We start from the raw sequence: 20231 nt of genomic DNA on the forward strand, positions 1-20231 counted from the left end.
TTTACTACATGCATGCATTCATGCTAGGTTAGCGCTACGTCGGCCCGAAGAGGATCGATAGCGTGAAGGTGCAGCGCACCGGAGTCCCACCTCGTGCCTTCTCAGCACCGAGGTGTAATTTGGCCCCTTTTACCCGAAGCAGCTGAGCAAACATTAGACCCCTCCTAATGAAGCCTGTCAGTCAGTGTGCAGAGGGAAATCCATGTGGAGAGCACTTAAGTGCATTTCTTTCCTTCTGTTTCCTGGGGTCACTTCTGCTGGGCCGCATTTTTAGCAGCAGCTCTTCTCCAGCAGCTCAACTCAAACATGTGCGGGTTTGAGTCGAATAGCATCAGTAATTTAGTAGGTACTCTCCTGATGGTAATGCACTACAACCAGCCGGGGGTCCTGCTCCAGCGAAGCCTTAAAATATGAAACACGTAGAGGAGGAATTAGACAGGAAAATGAAATATTGAGGCTTGGAAAAGACTCCAAAAATGTCCAAATCACCATAAATGCATAAATTTGAAATTTTGCAAAAGTAGCAAATGGTTTATAGAAAGAGGTTTTATATAAACCCTTTATAGAAAGGGTTAAAAGTCATAGGCATCGAGTCAGGATTTTTCAGATCATGTCTTACATCTTTACGTATGAATGTCGCACGTACTGGCCCAAAAAAACAAAGGTCTGGCTCGATGTTTAGGTCTCAAATGTAAAATCAACATTACGCTGATGAGGATATGATGACAATAATAGCTCATTCACACACAACCTCCGAAGACACGCCCTTCACCAAGTTCTGACTGAGTTCTCTTTGAATTCTCTTTCAACACTTTCACGATCATCAGATTCACACTTCCACCAGAGAGGCCTCCAAACCCCCAAATCTTACATAGTGAAGATTTAAGGTTCTATAGCATTTAAAGTTTTTCCTAAAACCGTACCTCCCAGCCAAGACGCCTTTAGGAAGCTTTATTTTTAAGAGTGTGCTTTGGAGTGTTTTTCCAGCCAAATGAAATGGATGTCCTCTAGGGATGGTGGGGGTTGGAGATGGCTGGAGGGGGGAGTTGAAATGCACTAATGGAAAAAAATTTTGAAGCAATTTGCTAATTGGCTGCTGAACCCATCAGTTTGTGTTCTTTCTCCTGGCTAATGGTTTTCCTGTGGCCAATGCCCTTTATTTACTGCCCCTTGTTCTCTGTGAGTCCATCTATGAATCACAGTGAATTACGCTGTCATTTTTCCAACAGCTTTTAAGTGCAAATTGGGTTAGAAGAGATTTTTTGGCATTTGTGACATCGGCCTAGCAATTTCTCCTTGGCAGTGTGAGCATTAAAGCTAACTTTGGCCTGGACTTCCACCGGATTTGGATTTGACCCAGTAATGATGGGCAGACTTCTCTTCTCAGTTAGAAGTCATATGTAATATTTTAGGATTGTTTTACAACTGCGCACCTGTTCCTATACAGACGGTGCTTCATCTACCATAATACACACTTGTTATGGGCTTTCATCGATTATATTAGTAATCAGGTAATAAACCAATTATTTTGATGATTAATAAGGACATACAATCAAAATAGACTTAAGTGAACAGTAACAAACCATGCAGAGCATTCAGGGATTCTAAAATACTTTAATGGATAAAATTAAAAACTAGGAACCCTTTAAAAAGACTTCATCAACCCCATAAAATCCCAGGCTTATTACCTACTCAGCTTACTACTCAGTTACTACAGGGACTTCAATGTAAACAGGCTGAGCTTTTCTTAGGTTATAGAAGTGTGTAATAAAACTTTGGGCCCATCGGAGGGCCTCTGCCATTTAAAGAACACTTTGTGGCAAACAATGCATATAAGTGGTTGTAAACCATTTATTTTGGTGATTAAGAAGGACTTACAATAAAAGAAAATAGACTTAACTGAACAGTAACAAACCATGCAGAGCCTTACAAAGATCCTGAAGTACTTTACTGGAAAAAAATTCAAAACTAAGAAGCCTTTATCAACCCCTTTAAATCCCAGTAGGTTCTTACAGTGACAGAGAGCAGTAGGAGAATTTAAAATGTGCATTATCATCATACAAACTGACAACTAATCACTGCTGATTCATTGATTAGGTACTTTTTTGAAGTAATGAGTTTAATGGAGTGATTATAACAGCCCTAATCTGGACTAATCTGGAAACTTGAGCTACTTCAGATCATTCTCATGAGTCTGCTGGAATAAGTATGATGTCATAGGTCTAAATCTTCAGCGGAAACTGTTGTTGACTGCTTTGTTTACTGTGATCGGACAGATCCCGAGGCAGTTTGCCTTGTGCGTCTTCTAATCGAGCCTGGAGCGCTTGCGTCTAATTAGGAAACAGATAGCGAGAGAGCGAGTGCTTCACGAAGGGAAACTAAGCAACCAGTGGCAGACGGCATGAGCAGCTCCAGCACCACTCAGGCTTTGATCCTCTCTTCTTTCTGAAATGCGAGAAGGCTCGGCCCTCCCTTGGGTTTGGTCCTGTCTCTGTTTAAAGCAGTGGGAGGTATAGGGAGTGACTCTGCTGTTGATCAGGGAACTACTGACTAAGGCTGGGCCAAAACAACGGCTGGTTAGTCAGTAGTTTGTAAGTATACTTGCTAGTTAGCATAATAGCTAATCCAGCTGAAGTTTTAATAAGTAATGAATGTGATCTGTAATTAGCTAAAACTTTGGCTGGATTAGCTGATAACAAGAGCTAAATTAATGTAGTGATAGTTTAGCTTGTTTCCTATAAACAGGACATTTACAGCATGTAGCACTTTGCAAGTCAATTAAGTGTGAGCCAAAGTCAGCTTTGACTCAGTTAAGCATGAGTCCGAGTCTAATCACAAGTGAGTCAAGCATGAGCCTGACTCGAATCGCGAGTCAGTTAAGCGTGAGTCCGGGTCCAATTGCGACTCGGCTAAGCATGACTCAGAGTCAAATCGCGAGTCAGTTAAGCGTGAGTCCGAGTCCAATCGCGACTCGGCTAAGCATGACTCTGAGTCAGATCACGAATCAGTTGAGCATGAGTCCAAGTCTAATCGCAAGTCAGTTAAGCACGAGTCTGAGTCAAATCACGAGTAGTTGAACTTTGACTCAGTTAAGCATGAGTCCAAGTCCAATCACAAGTGAGTCAAGCATGAGCCTGACTCGAATCGCGAGTCAGTTAAGCGTGAGTCCGAGTCCAATCGCGACTTGGCTAAGCATGACTCTGAGTCAGATCACAAATCAGTTGAGCATGAGTCCAAGTCTAATTGCAAGTCAGTTAAGCACGAGTCTGAGTCAAATCACGAGTAGCCTGAAAAATCTATCACAAAATATTTAAGATGACTACATTTTTTTAGCACTGGTACCTAGTAGTGGCCAGTATACCTGTTGGGGGGGGGGGTTAGCCTTGGTACTGGACTATGAGACAAATGACTGGAGAAATACAACAATGCTGAAGTTTGAATTTCCTGTTCCACCTTAAATGGTGCAGCAGTTACATTCTGGCACCAGTACCAAAATGCAACTGCTGCTCCATTTAAGGTGGAACAGGAAATTCAAACTAAAAGCTGGTGAATAAGAAGCCAACTATAGCCTCATAGAAATTAAGGCATGAAACAACATAATTCACCATTTTTGCCGAGCTCACAGGGCTACTGCTGTAGGTGACTGAGGCTTGCGATACTGACAAGCTGTTCATTTTTGTTTTTACTAATTTGAACAATCTTTTTTATTTCAGATTTAATTAAATTGGAATTTATTTAAAAATGTGTGTGCATGTAAGGCTGGGTTGATGAAGTAGATACTCATGGATAAAAGATAAACCATAAGGTTAATTAAAAGGTGAAGAAGACACTTAAGTAAAACGGGTTTATTAACAAAGGGAGGATCCAAAATCAAGGTCAGCCAGTCCAAAGTCAAAAGCCAGATCACAAATACAGTAACCATGTGGGAAGTCCAAAAAGCAATGTCCAAAATCCAGAAACAAGGTCAAACCAGAAAATACAACAAAACAGAAAGGGCTGGACAAAAGGCAAAGCCGATAAACAAACAAGACAATGGTCATACACGGTACAGCAAACAGACAGAACAGAAGGCTTGGCAATGCTCTGAAAACAAAGACAATACTTCACAAATAAGCTAAGCTGAAGCGCGGGCTTATATACTTAACTAACAAACACAAGGAACAGCTGTGGGTAATTAGTAGTCAGGTGAGGCAGACCGGTGTAGAGTCATGTGAGGGAGATTGGAGATCATGTGATCCGGAGTGGGGTTCTGGGTAATGAAGTCTGGAGGTTGGGAAGCAGAGACAGCGGAGACAGAGGGAAGCGTAACAGGGTTAACACCAGACCAGGTCAGCAGCCAGCAGCCAGAATGAACCAAGAATCAGTAATGAGAAAACAAAGCAAGGTCATAAACAGGGTAGCAATAAAACAGGAACCGGCTTGGTTCGCACTGACAGATCAGGGGCAATACTTCGCAAAGACATAGTGCACACAGACAGGCTGATATACATGAAAACACCGGTGATGGTAATCAATATCCAGGTGACTGAGGTCCTCTGGTTGGCTTGTGATTGGTTGGTGGAGTCATGCAATGAACTGAGGGAGTCTGGGAGGTGGAGTCCATAACAGAATGAGAGTCTGAATGAGAACCGAGAAGCATGACAGTGTACCGTGATATAGTCAGTGTGTCCCAATTCAGGGGCTGCATCCTTCAAAGGATGTGGTCTACGAAGGCGTGTCCTTCGAAGGCTGCGTAGATCCGCGAAGGCTGAACTGAAATGAGATGGTCTGCTCTACGGCGGATTTCCTGTTTGTGTCACAGCACCGCTGTGTCACAGTTCACCGCTACATCACGAAACGCCACTACTGTCAAGTTATGTTAAAGTTCTTTAAAGACGGAGCCAGAAACTTTGATTTTATTATGTTTTATTTTTTTATTTATTAGAGCTGGGGATGCTTCTCTGTGTCTGCGCTTTGCTCCTTAAAACAAAACGAAACATTAGCATAAGCTTTGCTTCAGACCACATTCATTGGCTTTTTTAACACCTGTATCATTAGCTTTCAGATTCAGTTTAAACCCAATATATCACTGCTGTTGGAAGAAAACCTTGCATCTATATTTTTGTCATTTTTTAGTTTTTGACATAATTCAGAAATGTCTGTTGCCCTTTACGTTCTGTGTAAATTTTATGATGAATGGACCAAAAGAAATGACCCAAAATTACTTGGAAAGATGTCTGGTTCCATTGACTTACATTATACGTAAAGTAGGTTTTTTCCTTCTCCTGTAAAGTTACTATTTTGGAGATATGAGGTTTTGTTCCGACAACAGTGATATACAAGTGTCTCTTCAGCCGCCGTCTGCTACTCTGCTGACGTCGCCATGTTCATGAATCTTCGCTAGCACGCAATGAACCTCGGGATATGTTGACTGGTGAAGGATCCATCCTTTGGATCCTTCGTTACCATGGAAAAGAAGGACACATTTCTCAGCCGCATATGAAGGAGACTTCGAAAGGGGACAGCCTAGTCGCGCCACTGTGACGCAATCGGCCTTCAAATGCAGCCTTCGAAGGACGCAGCCCCTGAATTTGGAAGCAGCTAGTGTGATATATATTGAAACCATCTGTAACTGCTATACTGTTATGTACCGTCCACTACTACAGTGACCACTGTTCAATTTATTGATAGCTGCCATGAAGTCTAGAGTTTTTTTCCTCACCTTTTGTGTGTGATAGAACTCTGCGCTTTGATCTGTGATCTGAAACTCTAGTCCTGGTTTTGCCTCATTTACACACTCAGCAGTGAGGCATGGCGGATCACTGCCACACGGGAAAAACACCATCAGTATTTTTCATTCTTAATTTCAGTTTAATGCTCAGACTTTTCACAACAAGTCGATTTTTAGAGATGAGGAGAGCGACGTGATTTTTAACACACTGAAACTTCGCATCAGAGGCATCGAGCTGGAAGAAGAGAGACGAGAAGAAAGAGGGGAGAGATAGATAGACTGATTTGGAGGGAGAAGAAGAAGTAGAGAGATGAAGAGAGAGACAGAAGAGAAAGACAGGACACTGAGTTGAAGGAAAAAGAGAGATAGAGAGATGAAGAGAGATAGAGAGAAAGAGAGAGAGAAGAGAAAGAAAGAAGGAGACAGGAAAATGCATTGAAGATGAAAAGAGAGAGAGAGGGAAAGTGAGAGAGAAGAGAAAGAAATAAGTAGACAGGAGATAGAGAGATGAAGAGAGAGAGAGAAAGAGAGAGAGAAGAGCAAGAAAAAAGGAGACAGGACACTGAGTTGGAGGAAGAAAGAGATAGAGAGATGAAGAGAGAGGGAAAGAGAGAGAGAAGAGAAAGAAAAAAGGAGACGGGTCACTGAGTTGGAGGAAAAAAGAGAGAGAGCTGAGGGACACGAGAGAAAGGGACCAAGCAAGTTGGAGAAAGAGCGAGGAAAAGACAAAGAGAGAGAGACACTGAGAAAGAGAGGGAGACAGAGAAAGAGAGAAAAAGAGAGGGAGAGATGGATGGAGAGAGAGAGAGAGAGAGAGAGAGCTAGAAGAAGAGAACCAAAGAGAGATACGGACAGAGAAATACAAGAAGAAAGGGCGAGAGAGACAGTGAGTTGGAGGATGAGAGAGAGAGAGCAAGAGAGAGAGAGAAATGGGAAAAGGAAGAAGGAAGGAGACAGGAGAGACTGGCTGAGCTGGAGAAAGAGAGAGATGGATAAAGAGCGAGAGAGACACAGAGAGGACAGAAAGAGGAAGAGAGTGAAAGAGAGAGAGAGAGAAAAAGAAAGGTAAAGAGAGGGAGAGGTTGAAGAGAGACAGAGTTGGCGGAAGAGAGAGAGAGAGAGAGAGAAGGAGAACAATTACCGTCACTTCTCTGGCCGAACTCCTCTGGCAGCTCCCACACTGTGAGTCGCAGTGAAGCACAGTGAGTTTATCACATCGCATCAGAGCGAATCTTTGTGGGGGGAAAAGAGTTTTGGAGCCATCAAAGCCCCCCAAGCTCCACAGCTCCGGGCGCTCGTGCTTAGATGTGGAATTCTCCTTTGAAGGCTGACAAAGCTCCAAAGAGTTTGTCCTTTTGAGTGATATCTCGTATTCAGCTCGCTCAGCTCCTGGCTGGATTGGAGAGGCTAACACAGAAATAAACACCCACAGCTGTTTTACATACAAACTTTACTGGTCACTGCATTGTTAATATCGTCCATCATTGTAGAACAGTCTTCTGAGTGAAGGTGATAAAACTGGCTCATTCTAACGCCTTACTAAGTGGTGACCATGACTTAATTATCTCATTCCCACGCTTTAAGTCATCTACAGAGCCCTGCCAGTGACATCAACATCCCATATTAATAAAAATAATGTGTGGCCACACCTTATTAATGCGTTAGGATCTCGTTCCCATGCATTAATAAGGTGTGGCCACGCATTATTTTTATTAATATGGGATGTAATTAAGTGAAAACCACATATTATATATTAAATAACAACACAACTCCTATTTCACTTTCCGCTTAGATCCTGCTGGTGTGGGTTTATGCCAGTTTCCTCTCTTTCAGTAATGAAGCGGCCAGTAGAGCCAGAGCAGTGACTAGCCGTGGTTGTTGTCATGCCAGCAGCAGAGACAACAATGACTGGTTGAGTCTGTGTTGCCTGCAAGAGCTGTCTAAACGACGAGCAGGGGGAGAATTAATAATGTTGCATTTTGGCTATCTGAAACATTGCTTTTGTTTTGCAAGATTTCTTTAGTTATTCATACTTATTCATATAAATGTACTGACATCAGACTAAATCACAAATAAATAGTATTTGCTGTGTAAAAGCTTTAACAGGGCCAGACTCGTTCCCCTGCTGCCATTCTGATGAATGCTGCCATTAAGGCCCTATCATGCAGCATTTGGTCGGTGGGCTTAACTCCACCTACTGTCTTCTCCCAAAAGAGATGTCTGCCTTTGGGAAGCTTTAGGCCATTAATCTGCAGACTGCTGATGTCCCTGATGCTCTCTGTGGAATTTACAGTTCATGCTCAGAAAAGCTCACAGGCTCCAGCGTCTTATCTCTATACTCACCCTCCGCTGGGGGAAAGTGAGCCATCAGAACTAAGAGTTACTGCACCATCCAGGCCTGGTCATAAACATATATAACGTCTCATACAGGTAGTGCAAGTTAAAAGCCTGGACACACTTGATACGAATGCCTGTTTTTCTAATCTTAAAGGCCACATTTCACAGAAAACTGACTTTTCCTTTTTTTTTAAATGAGTTTGATTAACTCCAGCCCACATACAGAAGCTAAGCTACATGAACAGCCTGTTTTTAATTAATGAAAGCATTTATATTTGCCTACTCATTCAGCCTGCAGCAGTTTAGCTGCCTATTCATTCACATTGAGGGGTTACTAGGGATGGCATATTGGTCTGGATTGGTATCGCTGTTGGCTCGATATCAGCAGAAAGTACTAGATGGGATATCGAAAAAATCTGTCCTGAAAAGGCTCAGCAACAGACTCTTCATCACCTCCCACTGTCTAGCCCATTGCATCTGAAGACGTCCACTTTGTTTTTGAGGAGGCAGTCATAAAGGAATGGCCAGCGTTTTGGGGTTGGCTGTAGTCTAACATGGACACCAGACCCAGTTGCTGCATTTTCTCTTGCCCTGCCTGAGAAGCCGTCTGACTGAGCTGAATCAGATGAGGCCACGGTCTTTGGGCCTTGTGCGCGAAACAAGCCGTGGACCAGATGGTACTGATGGCTGTATAACTATGGTATTTCTCCAGTTTCTATCAGTGTCCGACAACCAGAACACAAATGCACCAAAGCTGAAATTGGACTCCTAATTTCAAATTTTTTCTATTCCAATTCGAACCAAAATCTGGTAAATAATAAGCGAATTTATGCCATGTAGACATTAAAGCATGAAACAACATTTAGCATCGTTTTTGCTGGGCCTGTTGGTCTAATGTTACAAAGGAATATTAACATAGGCTTATCTATATATTCTTCAGTGTTGTTTTGTCAAACAGTATCAGTATCAGAAGGTACCCAAAGGTTCAATAACAAAAAGTGGTATCGTGCCATCATAGCTGTTTCTGTAGACCAGGGTTGTCCAAAGGGTCAAAGTTTGTCCATGAGAATGTTTGATTTGGCCCATCATAAAGTTACTTTAACCCAACCCCCTAAACCAGGGGTCGGCAACCCAAATGTTAAGAAGAGCCATTTTGTCCTTTCAACAAAAATCAAACCACCTTGGGAGCCACAACATTTTGTGGCCATCTTATCATCTTGGTTGTAAATATGTCTCAGTATGTGTTAATGTACTAGTATAGGATAAAAATATAATACAAATGAAAATGCAGACTCACTTTGCTCTGCTTTCAGCTTTAGCTCAGCTATAGCTGCTTTTCTCACATCTCTGGCAGGAAACTTTTCCAAAAATGGAACAGTTTCTTATAAAATGTCTCTCAACATTCAACTTTCAATGAGACTAAAGTCAGCTTCTCATTTTCCAGCTTCTTGTTCAAATTTTCTCATTCTACCTTAAATGGTGGCTGAGGCGCCAGAATGTAACTGCTGCACCATTTAAGGTGGAATGGGAAAATTCAAACAAGAAGCTGGCAAACGAGAAGCTGCTTTCAGCCTCGTGACTTTTTAGTGTTTGACAGTTTCTTGTAGCTGATTAAATATGTACGAAACCAGCTGGAGTGCTTATAAAAGTCCATTCGTCACCAAACTATTGATGTTCGTCTTAAATCTTTCTTTTTGCATTTTCGTTAGCAACTAGCTAGGCAAGATTGTTGCTATGGTGACCAGCAGTACTGCACCGATCTTCAGTGTTAAGGGTGAATTAGCAGTTATAGGCTACATTAACTCCCGCGTTTAAGACCATTTAGTGTTAAAACTGTGTCAGCAGAGCTTTATTTTACTGTGAAGGAGGATTATTTTATTTTGACCTGAAAATCTGATTCTGCCGTGGAGCCACAACAGGGCAGTAAAAGAGTCGCATGTGGATCCAGAGCCACATGTTGCCGACCCCTGGCCTATCCCCATGGGAGAACAAACATGTTTTATATTGTGTGTGTATTTATTTATTTATTTATTTATTTATTTAAGAACTGATTTCAAACTTCATTTGTATACTGTTTTGTCTTTTTTGGCCCTGAACCTTGCTGCTAGACAGTCTAGAGCTTTTCGAATAAGGCACAATACAGAGCAAAGTCTGACAATGAGTGATGCGGTTTCTAACCTTGTATGATATAAAACATGGAAATATACACTGAATACTTACAAACAGTAGCAGTGGCCGTCTTGAAGCCTGAATTTTGTTAGGAATACCATAAACCACATTTGAGATTAATTAACAGCTGTGCTGTTTGAGGCAACTGTGATGATCTGGTTAGCACAGTGCTAACCAGTGTACATACACTTCCATTGCTTGTTAGCTACATTAGCCTTGTAGCTCCAGCACTAAACCAAAGAAGCAAACTTTAGACACCAAATAAATCTCAGCTGATTGACCACAGGTAAGGAGATTTTTCCCCACAGCTTTAAATATACAGTACATTCAGACATCTGCTTAGTCAGTCTCAACTCCTTCCTCGGTGAAGGTCGTTTTTTTCCTCTGGCTCTCAGTCAACCTCCTGTTTTCTGTCTTGTTATTGAATACAGAAGAATGAAGTGACTCAGGTTGTTACTGTATTGCCTTCTCCACGCTAACAGTGGTGGCAGAACGTGGGCTATAACGAACGTCAAGGGAAGCCGCTGCTTGATGAAAAGCTGACCTTGATGTTTTCATGGCTTGAATACGAAGGCTTTTTCTGTTGAACAGTTTATGTAATAAACCACATAATACGCTCGAGTGCAGCAGTCTAATAGTTCAGGTATGTCAAAGTGAGGCAGCCTCAGAGATCCAGCATGTAAAATCAATACTGATTTGAGCGGTGACTCTTCAGAGGAGAGTGGAAGTGGGCAGCTTGCTGATGTCGGTCTGCTGACAGATGAGGCGACTGATGGATAACCCTTCAGGCTCGAGGGCTCAAACCCAAACACACAGTCTCGTCTAATGAAGGGTTTTCCTTCAAATCACAAAATCATCCCCCGTCAGAACTTCCTGGAGTTTCTGTAGAAGTCTTAACCACACAAATATACAGTAGCTTTCTCTTCAGCTCATTGGTGCGGTCAGATTAAAGGTGGGCAATATGGCAACAGTACATTTTGATACTTGAATGTGGTTTCGCAATATGATATGTGAGTCAGAATATTTTGTTTGTGAACAAGTTGGAACAGACAAAATGCACCGGTAAAACAGGACTGTTACATTTAAAAAATGGCTCTAAAACTATGCATTATTTCAGTTCAACATGCTCAAAAGTAAACCATTCAAGAAGGAACATAAAGAAAAAAACAAACAATTGGTGAGCATGAAAAAAATAACAATAAAATTAATTAACATCTAATGATGCAGGTACTATACGCTCACTGTTGTTTCTTTCTGCAGGCTCATTAGTGGACGTTCCACCATTGGGAAGGAAATCGACTACAATATTTTTAATTAACATGATTAAATGAAAGAGTTTTCCCTGTAACCCTGTCATCAGATTAATCAATACATTGTTGTCTGTGTGTGTGAAATGTTGTGACTCTGTGTTGAGCTGCTAGTGAGCAATGAGGGGTGAAAGGGGAGGAGTGAGAACCCCCTGCTGTGTCGCTATAAACACATAGACATAAAATGCTGCTTTTTTTTTCAGATCACACAATCCTGTACAACTGCTTCAATAAAAAATAGCATTTTAACACAGTAAAAACACCTTAATAAATGTTGATCTGCTTCTGGACTTCATAAATCATATACTTTCCATGACATTTCCATATATATATATATATATATATATATATATATATATATAATCTTTGAGTGTCTTTATATGCACTTGGGTAATCAGAAAATGGGGAAATCCAGGTCTACATGAGTCTACATTGAGTCACTTAACCTGAAAATATGAACATACATCATCTAGTAGATGTAGAATATTTCAATAATTTCGTGAAGCATGTATTTGGTTTCACTGTCACCTCAAAAGTGTTTTCCTGCATCTCGCGGCAATGCTGCTTGCTTATTTCCAGTACCACCGTCGCAGCGCAGACTGAGAAATCCGAAAGAAATCAGAGTAAGAGAACTGCAGAAATCCACACTGTTACTGTTACAATGTTACTAAAGAAAAAAAAAATAATAAAACTGAAGGACTTGGTATTGAAAATGACATTTTTTGGCAGCTGTGAAAAGGAGTTACTTGGTTTCAATCTTTTAACATCATTAGAACACACACACACACATAAATATATGTATATATATATATATATATATATATATATATATATATATATACACAAAGCAGCAATTTTAACAGGTTAAAAATCATTCTCTGTCTCTGTCTGATCCAGGTACTCATTTCAGGATGAGGAGGATATGTTTATGGTGGTGGACCTGCTGCTGGGAGGTGACCTGCGCTACCATCTGCAGCAGAACGTCCACTTTTCTGAAAGCACTGTTAAACTCTACATCTGCGAACTGGCTCTTGCACTGCACTACCTAAGCAACAAACGCATCATCCACAGGTAAACCCACTAAAGTCTGTCTACAGATAAAGACATTAATCCCTGTTGCAGCTCTCACCAGCGATAACAAAAGCATGTCATAACTTTACATGAAGTATTTCTCACTCGCAGTAGAGAACGGGCCCTGCAGATTGTAGTTGTAGACAGGGGCGATTTGATGCACAGGCTTCGGGGCCTCGAGTAACTCAGGGCTGCTGACTGGCTGTTTTTTTTTTAAATCTGATTTCTTTTTTCCTCTCCACCCATCTACCAATGATTATCTTTATGTTTTCGAGATATCAACTTCCCATTTAATCACAACAACTAGCAACCACAGGGCAATTCCCTAACAACCACTTAGTTTACACCCCTCAAGCTGTAGCAACTGCCTAAAAACACCTTAGCAACCGCCTAGAAACATGCTTCAGAGATATCAACACCGTTCCAACTCCAGATTGTCTGGTCTGATTGTGTGATTCGTGCTTGTATACAGATTTTGATCGGATGCACGGTTTCCGTGTGGGAATGGAATTTTGCGGAATTTTTTCCCATAGGAATGAGTGGGGTAAAAAATTGCATGACAATCTACTGAACTTCTGCTTGACCGAAAGGCACAGTTTCACATATACCATCTCAGGGCAGGCCCCCAAATACAAATTCAATGTTGTTCTGACCCACAGGCACCTGTTTGTCATTTTTTTTCCCCATCCCTCGTTTCTCCCATAGAGTCCCATTCCTTTTTTGTCGCCACACAAACTGTATTACTTCATTGCCCTACAGCCACCAAACTACATGTACTCAGTAAGGGTAGGTCCTCACACTCTACTGCACAGCCATACCGACCTGCACTCCTCTATTTTACCATTTTTTCATCCCTCGTTCCTCCCATTCATTTTCGCCCAAACCCTAGTCCTTTTTTTTCCTTCGCCCAAGAGACACCAAAATGCATTAACTCACTAAGGGCAGGCCCCAAAGCTCTAGTCCACACCCATACTGACCCGCTCTCCTCTATTTGTCATTTTTTCATCCCTCATTCCTCCCAGAGTCTCCTATTCATTTTCAGCAACATGTAGCTAACACTTGGCAACTCCCTACGCACAACTAAACCCATGACAACTGCAATTTACCAACCGCGTGGGGTACTATAGACACTGTCTAGCAACACCTTAGCAACCACCTGGGATACCATAGGAACTGCCTAGCCACAGCCTAGCAGGAAGTGGGAAACATTTAAGCTGTACAACCATTCTGCGTTTCCTTCAGGAAATACACGTTTCTAGTTTTATTAAAAAATGATGTTGGATAAAAAAGCTCTAGTCCAGTCCGGTCTGGTTTCACTCTGGTCCCATCAGCTCGTTGTGCATCCAGGAGACACAGAACACAAAGTGAACTTCATTTATCTGTTTAACGTTTCCTGTTGTGTGTATTCTTTACTAAGACCTGTATGATGCATGCAGGCGTTGATGTGCTCTCTGTCTTAAAATCAAGATTGCACGCTTCGTCTGAATTGGCTGAAAGGAAAGCTGGAAATATTCTTATTTTCACCTCATCTGTATGTAAATCGACTGCATGGACTGAATTGGTCTCGAAGAAAGGGGCACAGCCCAATTTCCTTGCCATATGGGGCCTCATCATGAGTATGGGCGTGAGGGGGTGGGGGAGTCCTCCCTGCACCTAACCCTCCAAGGTCCCTGATGACTGTTACAGCTTGAAATGCCTCTTCTTACATTTTATTTCTCACATGTAGCTCATAGAAACAAGTGGAGAAATTGTGTGGAAAGTGCATATCCTAAACTTTTAACCCATTTCACATCTGTTTGTAAGTAGAAGGGGATCTACTGCACTGTTCAAAAGTCTCCCTTTCGCTTGTTTAATTTCCAGTAAGAATCGTGGACAAGTGACTCATTTTTCAGCATCAGAAAAAGCAGGAAACATATATTTAAATGAAAAATATGCAGAAGCCTTGACAACCAAATATAATATTGCTTTTTCAGTATTTAATGTGTCACTCTTTAGCTTTATTACCCAAAACCTAACCCTAACCCTGGCCCTAATCCTGACCCTAGCCTTAACCTCAACCCAAAACCTAACCCTCATATGTTCTTGACATGTCTGTTGAGTGTTTGTTTCATTTAAAAAGGACCACTCAAAACAAACTGTCACAATGAATTCGATTAAGGTCTGTTTTGACTGGTCATTTTGTAAATAAAGTGGTCTTGTTATTACATTATTGTTATATGTACATCCTTATTTTGCAGAAAGGAAAACATGCTTTACATTTTTCTCCATTTTTGACATCAGAACAAACAGAAACGAGTCAGGAGGGCAGACTCAAACCAGTCAACGCAGAATATAAATCAAATATAAATGTAATTCATGACATTCAACGTACATTATATTTACATAATTACGTTTTAATTACAATTAAGCAGAATGACAGCAATAACTCTAGACTTGTAAGGGTTAATATTGTTCTCTGCTTCAGCCCAGGTGCTAAAAATCTCATGATTTTCAGGTTCATAATGATCGACTGCAGGAAGTGTTAATTGATACTGGAGAAACAGGCAACCTGAGCCTTCGGTAAGGCTCTCGAGTGAATTCTCCCACCCAGAAGCAGGAGTCCCTCGAGTTCCCCCCCGTCTCTGCTCCAGTATGCCTCTAAAACATGACGCCAACTGCTTTTGCTCACGGCAAACTGTAATTATTAACGCCACACTGCTCAATTAAGTCAGAGACGCTGTCCAAATAAGCAGAAAACAGCAGACACACACCTCACAATCAAAAACTACATTCAAACGCTTCAAAAGTTTGAAATCAAGGTTTTCAATGATATTAAACCAGCCTGGTAGCAGATACATGTATAAAGTTATTCTAATATGATGCTGCTCATTGTTTTGACCTGGCTGCCTTAAATGTACTTTATTAAACCCCTAATAGCAAGAATATAATCAGTTTTACATTCTGTTGTTATTTAATTTCAAATAAATCTAAACTTTATAAAATTAAAACATTAATTTTTGTGACATGGGAGAAAGGTTTTCATTTTTGTCATTTTTTTTTTTATGTTTTTCCAAAATGATGAACGAAACCAAAAAAGATGTATAATCTAAAAAATATAATAAACTTACTAACAAGGAAGAAGGTATAATAAAGTTTATATCAGAGCAGAAGTTATAATAAAAATAAAAGACAGAAGTTATAATAAATTAATATTAAGAAAGAAGTTATAACATACGTAATACCAAGAAAGATTCCAGCAAAATTTCAAGCAAGAAGTTATCACAAAATTAATATCTAGAAAGAAGGCATCATAAAATGAATTTCACAGTTCAAATAAAATTAGGAAAAAAAGAAGTTATGATAAAATCCATATCAAAGGAGAAAAACTTCAATAAAATGAATATCAAGAAAGAAATGATTAAAAAATGAGTATCAAAAAGAACTAATATTAAAATTAGGATGAGATTAAGTTATGATGCAATTCATATTAATGGAGAAAAAGTTTAAATAAAATGACTATCAAAAAGAAATTATGATAAAATGATTATCAGAAGAATGTGTAATAAAATCAGGATAAAGAAGAAGTTATGAAAAAATTCATATCAAAGGAGAAAAAGTTTCAATAAAATGAATATCAAGGACGGAATGATCATAAAATGAGTATCAAAAATAACAACAAAATTAGGATAAAAAAGAAGTTATGATAAAAGTCATATCAAAGGAGTAGTTATAATACAATTACAATCAAGAAAAAAGTTTTAATAAGATAAATATCAAGAAAAAAATGATCATAAAATTAATGTAAAAAAAAATTTGGATAGTTAAAGAACTTATGAGAAAATGAATATCAAAAAAAACATTATAACAAAAGTAATACCAAGAAAGAGTGTTATAGCAAATATACATGAAGTTATCATAAAATTAATTTCTAGATAGGAGTTTTAACAAAATTAACATTAAAAAAGAATTTATAATATAGTTAATTTCTATACTATAATTATATCTGCTATAATATATTTAATTAACTTTAATAAAATGTCAAAAATGCATCATATTGCAAAAGTAACCATTAAATTTCAGGGCAAATTTTTAATTATTCTAAATAGAGCATTAGCTTCATATTGTCAAAATTCCTGAAATATTAAACGCATCATAAATGTCTTTTGGTGCCTAGTTTAAGATGCTTAATAATTCAGTATAAAAACAAAAAATCATTACTCTGGGTGATTCTGCACTTTTGAACAGGAGTGTAATTGGGGGTGAGAATCTGACTCAGTTCACATCAGAGAGAGTTTACTGTAGCAGACACTCCTGCCAAGGACTAAAAGTGCCTATCAATGCGTTATCAATTACCTGAGGTGTCTTTTTTACAGCGTGAGTCCACTGTGTTAATGCTTCCTGATCAATTTGTCTGAAGGAAGCAAATCAGTGAAAGACAGGAGCTGTCCACAACCGAAGAGCTGACGTGTCCTCCCTGCAGAAATGTAGAAGGAGTTCAGTTAGAAATATATCTGGAATGTCCAGATGTTGTGAAGGGCAGAGGATGGTCTGACGTGTGTATTAGATTTCAAATGATCAGCATTGTTTTTGTTCATCTAAACATTTTGAAATAATGAAAATTGCTTGTTTCAGTTTGAAGGACATTCATGAAACTGAAAAAAAAGATGTTTCATAGTAGTTTCTTCTGAATTTAAAGGTATTAATAGGGACTTTGTCCTCCTTTTGTTGCAGTAACAGCCTCTACTCTTCTGAGAAGACTTTGCACTAGATGTGTGAACATTGCTGTGAGGATTTGATTGAGCATTAGTGAGGTCAGGTACTGATGTTGGATGGTCAGTTCTGGATCACTCCAGATCATCCCAAAAGGAGCAGTTCCACTGCTCAACAGCCCAATACTGGGGCACTTTATGCCCCTCTAGCTGACGGGTGTTGGGCATGCTGACCTTAGGCTCATGTGCAGCTGCTCCAGGCCATCCCATTCTGTTGGTCAATGTTTTTCTATGGCGATTATACAAGCTGTGTGTGCGCAATGGAATGCTTGTGTCAGCAGTGGGTGTGTCTTACCTCTCCAAGGCCGACACAGAAACGTGCTGTTTCTGCTGTTCTAATCTCTGTTAATCACCTGACGTCTCAACGCTGTTGTTGCATTTATTTGATATGTAAAGAATGTGACCTAACAAAGCTCAACATTCATTCATGATACAGAATAATTCAAATGTAGATGTTATTCTTTACATACAGTCATATGCAAAGTTTGACCATCATGTTGACCATCATGTTTTGATGATTTTCTAAGTGAAGAAAATAACACATCTTTTACTGGGGACACACTTAAACATGGCATTTTTTAAGCAAATTTTATTTCATATTATTTCTGCAATTTGCATTTGTTTGCTATTTATTAACATTTCGTAAAAATATAAAGCATAGGCAAGTTTATTTATATAGCACCTTTCATACACTGCTGTCATTCAAAGTGCTTTACAAATGAGAAAATACAGAGCCAGAAAATACAGAGTTGTTCAAAAAAGTAAACGTGAATAGAAAAACAAGGGAAGGGAAAATCATTAAAATTAAAAATCAAATTAGAAATTAAATAAGCATAGTTCCATCCATCATCTAAACCGCTTATCCTTCTGGGTCGCGACGAGGTGCTGGAGCCTATCCCAGCTGTCATTGGGCGGAAGGCAGGATACACCCTGGACAGGTCTCCAATCCATCGCAGGGTAGACAAACACATTCACACACACACTCACACCTAGGGGCAATTTAGCATATTCAGTTAGCTTAACTGCATGTTTTTGGACCGTGGGAGGAAACCGACGCAGACACGGGGAGAACATGCAAACTCCACACAGAAACAACCCTGGTCACCCAGCTGGGAATCGAACCCAGGCCATTCTCGCTGTGAGGCAACAGCGCTACCCACTGCGCCACCGTGCTGCCCACATAAGGATAGTTAAATAATGAAATTAAAAGTTAGATTAGGACAAAAAAAGTGCCGTTATAAAGGAAAAATGGCTTGAAACGCTAACAGTGTTTTAACCTGTGCTGAAAGCTGCTCAAATAGGAATGTTTTAAGCCTGGATTCAAAAGTGTCTAGTGTCAGAGCTCTTCTAACGCTCATAAAATGTGTCATAACATTTGCACAGGCCTCTTGTAAATGTTTTATTTTTTCCCTAATATGTTCAATTCAGCAAATAAACACTAACTGTGCATTAAAATGTGCAGAAGTGTTCTCTGTAGAGGATGTGTTCACTTATTTTCACTTCAATAAAATGTGTCATTTGACCAGGAGCACCAAAACTGTTGCATATGACTGTGTCTTAACTTCATAATTACCTATGTATTTTTGTACCTACGTTGAAATAGTACAGCAGAATAATAGTAACAACTGTAGAATCCTATGGGTTAAATAGACTGATAGAAGCAGCAGTTCTATTGTGAGTCACACAGTAGCCACATTTACATGCAGCCTAATAATTCTCCAATAATCTGACTAATAGCTCGATCGGAATAGAATATGTCCATGTAAACACCTCAATCGGAATAGACTAGTCTGATTGAGGCCATTCGGAATACAATTTCTATCTGATTGAACGAGGTGGGTAATCCTGTAAATAATCCATTAAATTGAAGAATAATAGCCGTGTAAACGCCTGTATCTGATTACATTCCCAATGGTAAAGTTTAAGTCCGTTCTGATCATGTTCGTCACGTCAGAGAGAAAGCTTATAACGTTCAGCGGAGCAGAAACTGGTCTGCAGAGGAGACGAAGTTCATGCTCTGATCTTTAGAAGACGGCGGTGAGACGGACGTCCAGCTTATGTGTCTCAGAACACGACGTCTTCCTCTTGGCCTTCTTTAATAAGGACATGTGAAGGACGTTTTCCTGAGTCTGACATCATTTTAAAGTAATTAAAAACACAAGCACTGCTCACTGCTGCTCATCTCACTCTGACTGGACCCACGTGATGCTGGTTGTCATGGTAACGTCTATACTAAGTGGTACTAGTGGCATGGATGCAATTTTGAATCAGATTACTTATCATGGAAATGGAGATTTTCATCAGATTGTTGACAAGACTGAGCATAAAAACACCTCAGTCTTACCTCAGTCCTCAGTCACCGTAACTCTGAAGCCTGTTGCGTTAGGGAGAAGGCTGCTGTTTTGACGTGTGTTGTTGTTTGGGAGTGGGAAACACACACACACACACACACACACACACACACACACACACACAGAGGTCTGAGGCCTCCCCGGTTTCTGCTTACGTGTGTGTGTGTGCTGGGAGAAGCTTAGTTTATGCAGAAAAGTGACAACTCAAACCACACTCTCCGTCTCCGCCTGTTCTACAGTTTTGTTTTTCACGATGCAGCATTTTTGTCCCAGTCACAGTCAGCACTGTGTACTGGAGGAGTTTTAGAGAAATACAACACCAAAAGACGCCTCTGTCACATGTTTGGCAAAATATACCACAAGGAGACAAACGGGCATCGGGAGATGAACGTACATGTGGCCTTCTTTAGAAATCTGAATTTTCTTGCTGTTATTTTTCAGTTATACTGTCACTGAGAAGGTTGGAAGCACTGTTTTCATTAAAGGGCCCATATGCTACATTTATTGTATTTTATTTGTTCCCACTGAGCTCCACCTA

The 20231-nt window shown here is 40.0% G+C and overlaps 1 protein-coding gene across 1 annotated transcript in view; it reads left to right on the top strand.

Moving 5' to 3' along the window:
* Positions 1 to 20231, top strand: part of stk32a (serine/threonine kinase 32A) — an 87842-nt gene that overhangs the window by 26457 nt on the left and 41154 nt on the right. The window contains exon 5 of the mRNA XM_036588238.1: positions 12421 to 12594. Coding sequence (XP_036444131.1) covers positions 12421 to 12594 — 174 coding nt within the window. The remainder of the gene's footprint in view (positions 1 to 12420; positions 12595 to 20231) is intronic.

The sequence above is a fragment of the Colossoma macropomum genome, unplaced genomic scaffold, assembly GCF_904425465.1.
Source record: "Colossoma macropomum unplaced genomic scaffold, Colossoma_macropomum, whole genome shotgun sequence".
Classification (NCBI taxonomy): Eukaryota; Metazoa; Chordata; class Actinopteri; order Characiformes; family Serrasalmidae; genus Colossoma; species Colossoma macropomum.